Below are 12,451 nucleotides of genomic sequence, written 5' to 3'. Positions count from 1 at the left end.
GGCACGCTATATCTGTCAGGCTCCTGACAGCTTGAGCGCTCTTGCAGAGGAACCTTATTACAGAGTTTCATTGACCGCCTGCCTATAACTGGTTGTGTGAAAGTTTTTTTGTTTGTTTGTTGTTGTTTTTCTCATAGCTGCAACAACAATGCTGCAGCTGTCGTTCGTCATCGCAGCAGAAGTTAAAACTCGCCAGCTTCGACAACTCACTGGTTCGGTGAAGTGCTTTCTTGCCGAATGAGGGGTCTTTAAAGGGGCGCCGTGATGTTCTCCAGACAACTAATTCCAGCCGGCCTCTAGGTTCTTTGCACCTTCTCAATGCCCCAAAGCTTGATCATAACAGCAAAATCGTCGTGCCCAATGTTTTAATCCACTTCAATAATCATTTTTTTATCACCGATGTGAGCGGCACGACAGCGAAATTCATTAACGGGGTATGACGTTTCTCGCTTGGACGTTGATTGGTTGAGCACGCACTTTAGATTTTACAATCGAATAGTCTTCAGGTTACTATACAGAAAATAATTAAAAGGTGTTTTAGTTCCGTGTGGATTCTTGAAGTGCTTGTAAAGATAGGGTCTGTAAACTTAGGTAAATACGGTGTTGTCAACAAGCGCGCAGGAGCATCTGCTTGCTGTGATGATGGTGATGGTGGCTCTGCCCTTTGTAGTGGGTCCCCGCTGCCTTCTGATGCGACAGAGCAAAAAATTAAAAAAAAAAATGGACAGAGAAAAAGAAAAGAAATAAAAGCCAGCCAGTTCGCTGCCCAGGCTCTATGGTCACAAGCACAAAGGTCACACAGCCGCCGCCAGCCGGCACAGAGGTTCCAGGGCTCCCTGCTGCCACCAGAATTTGAGACGCCGCTTTGTGGTCTCCACACTCGCAGGCTCCTCAAGTCCCAAGGCACATAGAGTTAATACAAAGCCAATGCAGCTGACAATGTTCGGATCTCAGAGGTCGGCAAAATCACTGGACAGTCCAAAATCATGTGGCTGATCGTTTCTGCCCACACTCCACAGATGGCACATGTATCAAGATTGCTTGTGAAGCGCACTCGCCACACCAGAGTCTGCAGCCCTCCACAGAGGGTTTCCGCCAGCAGGCAACTGCCCAGGGAGTTGTCGTATCGTCGTTCCCAGTATATGACCCCCTTGCTGTCCCTGTACAGCTCCAGGGTAGGCTTCGCGTTAGCTCCTGTACATCACTCCTTTGTCTCCGCTTTTCGCACTCGTTCTTGAACTGTCGCACAAGTAGCACTCGAGTGATCCGCAGTGGACGCTGGCGGAACACCAAAATGGTGACGCAGAAAAAACGCAGCTACAGGTTGAATTGGACAGGCAACCATGGTGTATAGCTTCCTATACATCAGTAGAAAGCTGCGCTTCTCATAGGTTCCGCACAAGTCGAACGCTGGGCGAGCGAAATGAGAGAGGGGCTCTCTTCCTTTTTTCTTGTATTTAGGATTTTATAAACCGAATAGCTCTCGTTTCCGCGCACCAATTTTTATAATTCTTTTTGAACTGACGTCGGCAAGGTGCAAAGAACCTAGAGGTTGGCTGGAATTAGCAGCCCAACGAATATCGCTGTGCCCCTTTAAGTGCATCCAGACCGAGGTTCATATTAAATGAATAAATGAACGTAATACTAACGCACAGCTACGCTGTCTAGAAAAGCATTCCACAGCAGCAGTTCGACACGCGTTACCCTACTTAGTTCGTCACGCGGATGGTTCTTAAAGGTGGTGCCACAGTATGCCTTCGCGCCCAGTAATCAGTAAGGGTGTGGGAGAGCACTTGGAACATTCAGAATTCCGCAAACTCATGCCTACTGCACTCCAGCTAGGTGGTTTTATGAACTCTTGTCATCTTGTTTTCTTCATGTGTGTTACCAAGATTTCAGTGCAGTATGGTGCTGTCATGAATCGAAGTGAGACAAAACTTATGGTAAGGCACAGCCTGATTATAGTTTGAGTGTGGTTGGGAGGTTAGTGTGTTAGCTCTAGGCTTTAGCACTTGACACTGGCTCATAATTTTCTTCTGTGTTCACATTTCAGACGACGATTGCCCCATGTATTTCGATGACGGGTCCAACCCGTACCAGCAGATTGCACAGCAGGCGGCCATTCTGATGCCTTCAGGAAGCGGCCGGTCCTGTCAAGCGATCCTTCAGGTTGTGCTCGTGACAGCTCTGCTGCGGTTCTTTTTGTGAATGCGACCCTATGGTGGTTTTTAAGGAAGGTTCAAGACTTGAAAAAGACGCCATGGAAGTTGCCACACCTCCACATCTTCCGTGACTCTTGTCCTTTGTGCCTACGAAATGCACAGTTGGCATCAGAAAAGCTGCAGACTGCAAAAGCTGTATGGAGGCTGTAAGTTGAGGTCCATGTTGTTGGGGTCTCGTAGAGATGTACAGACTGCCCTCTTTGCTTGCAGACTGCATGTGTTGACCATCTGCAACACGGTCTCAAACACATGGCCTATTGAGCCTTGTCGTGTGCCCTAGTGGCTCTACAGATTTCACTCTTTGTTTTATAAGAACGTCACTCGATTCCTATTCTTTCTTCCCTCAAGATGATATAAAAACTGCAAATAACAATTCCTTAGCATCCGGTAATCGCCACTTGTATCAGTAGAGTAAATGTTTAATTTAAAACCCATCAAAACAGCACAATATACATTCGAACTGCTACTCTGCCTATCGAAACAATCTATTTTTTTTTATCTACATATTATAAAGGCGGCCATTTTTATTCTGCAAGAATTGATGCTAAATCTGCGCTGCCATGGGGAATTTCGCATCAACAAAATGTGCGTCCACTCACTATTAATTAAGTAGAGGTCACGTGTGCCTTGCATTCTATGCTTTTGAGCACGCGCAGAAAACTAAAGTTGCTTCAAAACTTCAAAGATGTTTTGCATGGTCCAGTTTGGCATTCTGGGTGCAGCGCATTTTATAGTGACTAATTCAACACGACATGTGACATGCACGAAATAAAAACTGTGCTCTATGTTTGCAGTTCACTGGTAGCACCACACTTGCTCTGACCACTCCAATACAGAGGGTTGTTCTGTCTGGTGTAACATCACCACTTAGGCATGGCGCTACTTAATTAATTAGAGTTTGTGCACCCGTCATACAAAGCTTGAAACATCCGCATTATATTCATTTCACATTTTGTGTATAAATCCACTTTTGAATATTTGTGTTTCCCACCTCCTTTTGCTCTCCCATTTCCGGCCAGTGACCCATGGGAGATACGTTTGTCCATGAAGCAACCTTGGTTACATGAGTTTCAGACCTCTGTCCTAGCTAGATATTAAAACAATAATGTTAAAGGCCCCGTTCTTCAGAGAATTCACCGTTGTCGTTGCCAGCGAAAAACGATAGATGCAGCTCTGGCAGGTGATATTTAGCAGCCGACATTGCCAGGCACTGGTTGGTTGCCGGGTTGTGTAATATTACCAGACCATGGCACATGGCCATTTTGTCAGGAGTGAACATCTTGGGCTTCTTCTCTCAGATAGGAAGATGCCTTTCATGTTCTATAGGCTTATGTGGCTAATAACATGGCAAATGTGCTAATGACAAAGGCGTATGCAATCTCTGCTTGTGCTTGTGAACAGAAGTGGGTACGTTTAAAGCACGGATTGTGTTAAAAATGTATATCCATATACATAATCTTGCATTCCAATTTATAGTATTAGGCATCTAGGTTGTTTTTTAATCACAGCATATAGAGCTACAAATGGTACAGCCAGCATGCGTGCTGTGATTGTTGATGCCTTTAGCTGTAGTTTGACCGAGGCCAGGAGGGCCCAGGTAAGCAAGCGATAGCGTCCTGTCTTATCTTTATGGTTACTGCATAAGTTAGTAGCCACTGACTTTTCACAAGGCGTCCCAAGTTGCCTAACAGTATGGTTATTGCAGTTGAAATGTATTCAGCTTTTTAAACTTATACACTCACCTTCAACTGGAGGTGGCTAAACTGCTTAATAATTTCATGCTTTGCTCAACGACAGACAAATGCATTGAGAAGAACTTTTACAACAGAAGAACACAGTGTGTCAGACAATTCTGAGAAAGCTGTCCTCTGGGCTTTACAATCTTTTATTTTTGTGAATATGCTGCACATTCTAATTACCATCGATTCCTGATATAGGGAGTTGCAAGTTAGCACAGTATATCAGTAATTTGATTTAAATATTGTAATGATAAATTATGATTACTTGCGGCATGGAAAAATAAGAGTGGTTCGCCACCATCTGGGGCAGGTGTTCTGCAGCACCATACCGCCCGCTGGCATACCACTTTTTCTTGCCTGTCTATACATCTAACGTACTGTGGGCGGTGCTTTGTAACCAGCCTCTGCCTAGCATAGGAGGCCTGACCATACACTCTGAGCATAGCAGTCATTCATTCAAATTAAGGTGCAGTTGTTTTTTGCAACACCTTCGGCAAAAAGGCAAGCAAGCCCGGTTTAGAACTACCGATAGCCCTCGGTCTGCATATGCGATCGCAGGAATGCTAGTAGAAGTGTCACACACAACGTGCCATTCGATACATCAGATGTTTCGTTTGCACGAGATTTGACCGGTGCAATAAGCAGGGGTCCACTTTTGCATGGGGTTTCCCTGGGAAATATTTTAACTGCTTGATATAAGGAATGATTTTAGAAAACTGAGATTGATAGATTCTAGATCAGCCATACTTTCTTTTTCTTGCGATTTTTTTGGTGCTTTTAGTAGCAATTTTACTATGACACTTTCTTCTCATTACTGAAACATGGCCATTAGGTATGTACTAGTGTGGCGAATGCCTTATATATATATATGTACAGCACACTGTTTTCCATCTGATGGTGTAAAACATTGGCAGTGGATTTTTTGCTATCAATATTGTAACTATCATTTGCTTACTTTTTCTTTGTCACCAGGCTACTATGTTTTCACCTTTCGTCAGATCGGAACTTGAATGTGAGCTGTACTGCATTTTATATGTATTTCCACAATTGTACAAAGTGTGTGAGCCTACTTTGTTCGCCACTGGAAGAATATATTTACACCAGTTTTAGTGTGTCTTTACTCTGTCTTTCTTTGTATGCTTGAAGCACAATTGAAAACAGAACTTTGAATGCTTAAAGCAGAATCTCATATTTGTTTTCTGTGTGTCAATAATGTATCAGAGGGACTATTTACCTCGTGGTACACAAACATGTGTGATCTTACGTAAAATGAAGCTGCAAATGGACTGCCTCTCACTGATGCCGTCCAATTTATTGTCTTGAGCAGTATGCACTTTTGTATGTGTGTGTGTGTGTGTGATGCCAGGTGAATAATCGCGCTGGGAAGCTTCAAGTGCCACCACATTCCATCGATCCGTCCATTTTCCAATGTACACATTCCAGTTAGGCAGCTGTATTTAAATGCCAGTGGTTTTACATGTCTGTACATGTTTCTTACACTGTTGTTTTCATGTTTTATTGTCTTTATGACTTGTGGGACCCACTGTTATGATTAATAAATGCTTTACTGTGCAGTGCTTTGTTAATTGTGAGCTGGCAGTCACGCCAAAACTGTCTTCTCCGACTGCATTACTATGTGAGAATACCTGTAGCACCTTACTGTTACTAGCTCATTCTTCACATTGATAACATTGTATGGACAATCAATGTTGCAGGGAAAGCTGTAATAGTCTCATGTTTTGCATAACCGTGTAGATATGGGGTACACAGGCAGCAATGTCGGTCATTATCTTGGCCAAGTTCGCTGGAGAGGAGCAAAGCCGTAGATGATGTAGCAATGAGGAGAACAAAGGAGCCAATCGAGTGGTTGCCATGGTGATAAACTAACACTTGAAGCCTGCCCGCTAGCTGTCACATGAGCAACGCCATTTCCAGTAGGCATTTTGTGGCGATACCTCCTGTTGCCCAACCCTCTCCTCCCAAATGGGGGTGCACCAAATGCGCACTCGTATTAAATGCAGCATGTTGTGCTAAACGCACAGCTTTCTTCCAAGTTTCAAGAAGTAGCATCTGAGCTTGCAGGCTATAAGAGAAAAAAACATTAAAAAATGCTAAGAAATTAAAGAAGCAGAAAAGGAAAAAGGAGCATCATCTGCGAGCGTTTGCTACTGCTTCAAACGGCGGAGCCTTAGTGGCCTAAGTGTCCCCCTAATTTTGACGTTCCTGGTCTACTAGGTGTGCGCTTCTGCAGCTCAGCAACGTGCATAATGTGTTTAATCATTCGTCGTCACTATTGGCATGCCTTACAAGTACTGCCTTACAACTGCCGAGGTAACTAGAATGAAACGACGAAGGTTCAGGTTTTCTCGTTCCCGACAGACGATGCTGAATGGTGGAAGTGGCTTCGAACCATACCACACAAAGATTACGAGATAACAGCTTCTTCAAAGGTGAAGAATACTTTCATTGCATGCTGTGCACTTTGTTGTGAGCTTTGTGTTAATTTTCCTGTCGTATAAACATGTCGAGCGTTAAGCCAACTTCCACGAAAAGTAAAAGCCGTTGTGTCGCAGAGAGGGAGTCGGAATGCTTTCAATGGCTGAATGACTAGATTGTTTGCACTGATATTTCGCACAGAGGTAGTGCACAAAAATCAGCTTTGTTTATTACTGTGCGTGTGTTGTATATTTGCCTGATTCAGTTGTGGAGCTGGGTAGAAATGACGCCGCCTAGGCTACTGCGAGTATCTTTCCTTTGACGCCGCTGCCAAAGGTGTGGATTCCCTATTTATTCGGCGCCATCAAGTATGCTCTGAAATCGTAGTCCTAAAAGACAATAAACACTAAACAATATGTTCTATGTGACGATCTGTGCGAATGCGACTGAGGTAGTCTTATGAATCAATGGTTTGTAGTCTCAGCAGCAAAATTAACCCCGAAAGGCACGGTATTCCATGCCTGTCCCACACGTGATTTTCTGAATTGAAAGTTTGAGTCGCTTTCGTGGTTCATTTCCTGTCGATACGCTCATCCACACTTATTGGCAGTTCTAATTATACGATTTTAGGCAAAAATCTTGCAAAACCTAAAGTCAAAAATAATTCTGAAATAGAAGCATGCCTGTTGGAACACATTTCACAGTTACACAAAAGCTGATGTTCGTGTTCTGACAAACGGGTTAGTTTATCCTGTGCTTGCATCTTGATGGGATCGTTAGTACCATAAAAATCGTAAGAGCTTTGATATATTTTGAGCACTATCCTTTTGGAGGGCACTACGACGACATCGTTTTGTAATGTGCTCCACCCTTTTTGTCTTTCTAGGTATGCGCGCTGCACTTCCAGGAGAGTTTTATTGTCAAAAAGTCAGTATATCATGACCCCCGAACTGGGAATAATAATAAGTAATGGTTCATGGGAAAGGAAAGGCACAGTATTTGTCATAACTGGGAATAATAATTGGTTTTCGGGAAAGGAAGACACTCTGTCTCACTTTTTCTGTGGACAGCTGAACCACGCTATTTGTGGGAATGAAAGCGGAAAGGAAGAGGTCCCTTAGTGGAGGGACATGCAGTAATTTCGACCATCTGGGTATATTTAATGTACAACAGATAAAAAGTAGCATATGTGCTGTAAATTTAGCACAACGGCGACGACTGTTGTGGCTTCGATCATAGTGAATGAATTCACCAGATGCACGCGAGAGGAGCCGAGGTCGACATAGTATCTGCAAAGCTCCTACTGTGTTTTTGTAGCACAGTTTCACTCGTAATTCGGTGAAAACGAACAAACTGCACTAACTTATTCTCTTTCACAGCTAGCTTTCTGGTTTTCCTTCATGAAATAGCACGCGAGTAATTTTGTATTGCTCGTATGCAGCCGCAATATCGTGCCGGCGCTGAGCGCGGCGGCAACGACGGCCTAGCCGCCCGCCTACCGTATGTGACGTCACTCACTTAGCAGGCGCCTGAAGTTTTTCTATGCCATGGAAATCGTGGAAGATTCGAAATGTAAAAATTGCGGCCAAAAAGGCACACGATCACATTATCTGGGAATGCACCGACTCCGCAGGCGCCGGCATGAACGTTAATGGTAACGCCTAGGAGGTTTGGCTGCGGAGCAGACACCCCCGCTGTTCAGCAGCAGATCATCTGCCTGACAGCTGAGGCCGTGAAGAACTCCTGTACCTTCACTACTCCTTTGTCTGCGGTGCTCCTACCGACCCGCTCCCCCTGGCCTGTGTGCCGGGGGCGGGATGCGGAGGGCCCATTTTCGGTGGAAAATAAAAAGTTTGCATTCATTCATCCTAGGCCACGCTATGCGGCAAGCAGGGAACAACCCACGACACGTGTTCAGACCACGTGGTGTCCGTCGCGCCGAAGTGCATTTGTTACAGCGGTCAGTAGTGCTTAACTGTTTATCTGGTTTGTAATTTTGTGCATGTTCTATGTATATCCGCAGTCAATGCAAATGAACCCCACCTATAGGTGCCCAGTCAAAAAAAGTCAATGGGTCCAATTGGGAATTTCCCAATTGAAATGAATGGGTCAAAAACCAATTGTGTTTTCGCCACCCATTGGGCCTGACCATTTGATATGAATTGGTGCTCCCAATTGAAAATAATAGGTCACCCATGAAGACCAAATGGTTCATCAATTGAACTCAAATGGCATACCCATTGAGCCCAAATGGTTTGAACTCACATAGCTGAAAAAAAAAAAAAGAATGGGAATGCAATTTCAATGTTTTGTGTCCAGAAGTTATAGGGGAGCCGACTTCTATACAAGTGGAATGAAATTACAATTTTTTACAGAAATCATATATGAGACAAAAGCAAGCATTACACACATGGAACTAATACAGATTCAATGTATATATCCACAGGTTGCAGACTTATATACTCCATTCTTTGAACAGTGCTGCTGGGACCAGTGACACATTTTTGTTATTCAGAGTTAACTTATTTAATTATGCCTACACTTAGAGTGAACATGATATAATCAATTAATAAGATTAAGCGGCATATACTTTTTATAAGAACTTAAATTTTTCGCTGTTGTCTTTTAATAGAGGTATGTATATCTGTGCACATCTGAGTCAAGGATATCACTGACTTGACTTTCCCAATTAGGAATGTTTGCTTAGGACCAATTAGAACCAATGGGAAGCCCAATTCGTTTCAAATGGGCGTCCCAATTGGGAGCGAAGGAATCCCAATTGGGATTGAAGTAACCCATTGGGCTTCCCAATGGGTTTATTCAATCCCAATTGGGACCCCCAAATGGTTTCTTCATTCCCAATTGGGAGTCATGAAACCAACTGGGCGTCCCAATTGGGAGTGAGGAAACCAACCGGGCTTCCCAATTGGGAGTGGAGAAACCATTTGGGATTGGCAGAACCAATTCAATCTGACTGGTCTTCCCAATTGGACCCATTGATGTTTTTTGACTGGGTGGTGAAATTAATCCGGCATCTTTCGCAACAGTATATTAATCAAATCACTTTAAATTCGATGTCTGTTTTCGCGAAAGAAGCTTTGCGTCAGCGAACACGTGGTCTAATTTATTCGTGTTCGTACCTTCTCCCCCGTTATCTCACTGAGGAGGAGAAGTATCTGTGCGGCGGATCCGGGCAGGAGCGGCTCTGACCCCTTCTGTACGTCATCGGTAGCGTGACGAACGCCTTCAAGTGACCGAGAAGTGCCCGCATTGTGCTGCTTCACCGGAACTGTGCGATGTGAGGCATCTATTGTGGACCTACCCAGCTACGGCATCCGTGAGACAGTACTACCTACGGTAAGTAGGCCTGCTGTGGGACCTTGACTGTGACTACAGGAAGTGGACGCTAAAAAAAATCAGTTTATCGGCAACTTATGCGATTATTTAAGGGAGACCTGTTTGCACTCCTTCTAGCTTCCTCCTACTTCCCGCTCCCTTTTCACTATGCCTGATGGCAGACTTATCGAATAAAAATAAAAGTAGCCGATTGATATTTGCACTTTTTTTTTATATTGTTGCGTGTACGTGCAACGGCAGCCATCTGCAGCTGCTCTTCGCGAGCCTCGCGCGCCGATGTGAAGAAGTTGAAGCGACTATAGGGATGCGTACCAAAAAGATGCTGTGCTAGCATCTCGAAAAGATCTGCTAGTGCTGTACATGGGCGCACACAACACGGTGGAGAAGCTTATTGAAGCCCACCTCTCTAATCAGAGAATCCGGCTCAATCACACGGAACACGGACGAGCCGTCCTACGCAAGATAGGATGGCAGATTGAGCCAGTGCCCATCAAGGCGGCCCTTCCGGAAGAGCTGGAAGACGACCATTCAGACCAAACCTCTTCCCCGGAACATGTTGCCGGGCAAGGACGACGAGAGGCGCACTGCGCGGGCCAAAGCCACAGCCCGGAAGCTGGAAGAGAACTCCAGGGTCATCTACATGGATGCCTCGCTCCGGAAACACAGTGACCATGCAGCGTTGGTAGTTACTTGAAAAGACAGGCATGATAGTCAGCGCGTCCATAAAGACAACAGACCCCGCAGTTGCCGAAGAAGCGGCCGTGGCCCTCGAACTCGCACAGCCGAACGTGGACACCGTGGTCACCGACTGAAAGACAGCCTACAGAAGCTTCCGCAGGGGGTAATCTCATCCGCGGCCCAAGCCACCCTATCCAAGTGCAAGCCTCCGGTAAGAGCCATAGAGCTCGTGTGGGTCCCGACTCACTCGCAGCTGGTAGCAGGCAACACCATCGTAGACTATACCATACCCGAGAAATGTCAATCCGGGCCGAGCACGAGCCGGAAGAGCTACCGCATCCGGTTACCAGCTTTCGGGAGATTACCCATATGTACCGAGAGGAAAGGTGCACATGTGCCAGAACGATTGGCCAGAACCGCACCCCGAACTCACCAGGCAACAACAGACGATCCTGCGTCGAGTGCAGGCGAGATCGCTTGCGCATCCCGTACTGATGAACCGCGTATACTCTGCGGAACACGATATGCTTTGTCCTTTTTTCAAGAAAGAAAAGGGCACCCTGCCGCACATCTGGCAGAATGGAAAAAAAAACTCATGACTATATCCCTTCTCCCTTTCCGCCAATACCCCCAATCCACAACACCTTGAGCGATGGGAGATCTTAATTATCCTGACCCGCCCTATCGTTTCAGCTCGCACTGACGGACAGGGGCCAGGAGCTGCATGGGAACATATGGGTCCCGCAACTAGGGAACCACCCCATCTGGTGCCTGTATGCACCACTGATTTATTTCGGGCCTAATAGATGTTGATTTCTCCTCTTAACAGAAAAATCGTAGTAAGAGCTTTGATATAATATTAGAACACTGTCGTTGTTGTTGTTGTTGTTGTCCAAATAATTTATGGTACATACCCACAGAGGGGGATCGGCCAAGAATTGGGTAGCAAATATTTTTTTAAGCATACTTGCATAAAAAAATGATTTGAGGGGTAGAGGAAAAGAAACAAAACGGGAAATAAGTGAAATATAATGTATTTTTGTAATGTGATTCGCCCTTTTCGTCTTTGGTACGCGCACCGCACTTCCACGAAAGTTTCATTGTCAAAAAGTCAGTATGTCATGACACCCGAACTGGGAATAATAATAATAATAATAATAATAATAATAATAATAATAATAATAATAATAATAATAATAATAATAATAATAATAATAATAATAATAATAACAATAATAATAATAATAATAATTGTTTTGATTTTGTATTTTAAGGAAAGGCGCTGTACCTGTCTCACTCTCTCTTTGGACAGCTGAATCGCACCGTACGTCGTATGAGTATGGTATGCACCGAGTGCACCGAGGGAGAAGAAGCAAAAATTGGCAGTGGCTTAGCTCGGCTATGCCAGGATATACGTAGCGTTAGCTGACCGTGCGTCGGTTTGCGCTGAGCGATGCGGCACACCGGCGGACCAGGGTAACGAGCGCGAGCCGCCATCTCAGGAAATGCCTATCTTGGGTGCTGGCGTGAGTAGGCGTGAGCGGTTGTCGTTCGGACTTGACCGAAAGTGAGTCATGCGCTACTGGCCGCGGTGCAGATGCGGCGCCGCATTTTGACCACTCAGACAACGCCGGTGCCATATACTCGCTCCGGTTATCGCTAGCTTGCCCGAGCTGCCGCCAAAAGAAAGCATAAAGCGAGCATTCAAGTGCTGCCGCCCAAAAAAAGCGAAAAGGCAAGCGCAAGAATGAATGCTACCATAGGTTAGGAAGTTGAAACTATCGCAAAAGAAAAAACGACTATCCCAACGACAGAAATGCGCCCGTGCTGCGAAAAAGCGCGACTGGTGCGCAAACACCCCGTCCTGTATGATAGTCGCAAGTAGCTGACCGGTCGTAAGCAGGCGTACAGCGCCACCGAGAAAGAGTGTGCGCGTGTCTCGTGTGGGCCGTTCAGAAACTATCGTGCTACCTTACCGTAGACGGATCACTGCCCTCACCAATGGCTGCAGACAACCTT

General features: G+C 45.2%; 1 protein-coding gene across 1 annotated transcript in view; it reads left to right on the top strand.

Moving 5' to 3' along the window:
* Nucleotides 1-5,535, top strand: part of udt (protein undicht) — a 36,385-nt gene extending 30,850 nt beyond the window's left edge. Inside the window, exon 14 of the mRNA XM_084577205.1 lies at nucleotides 2,054-5,535. Coding sequence (XP_084433331.1) covers nucleotides 2,054-2,208 — 155 coding nt within the window. The 3' untranslated portion in view covers nucleotides 2,209-5,535. The remainder of the gene's footprint in view (nucleotides 1-2,053) is intronic.
* Nucleotides 5,536-12,451: the final 6,916 nt, after the last annotated feature.

Source organism: Amblyomma maculatum, chromosome 8 (genome assembly GCF_055883805.1).
Source record: "Amblyomma maculatum isolate TAMU_Amacu chromosome 8, ASM5588380v1, whole genome shotgun sequence".
NCBI classification, from domain to species: Eukaryota; Metazoa; Arthropoda; class Arachnida; order Ixodida; family Ixodidae; genus Amblyomma; species Amblyomma maculatum.
This window is presented reverse-complemented; position numbering and strand designations above follow the sequence as displayed.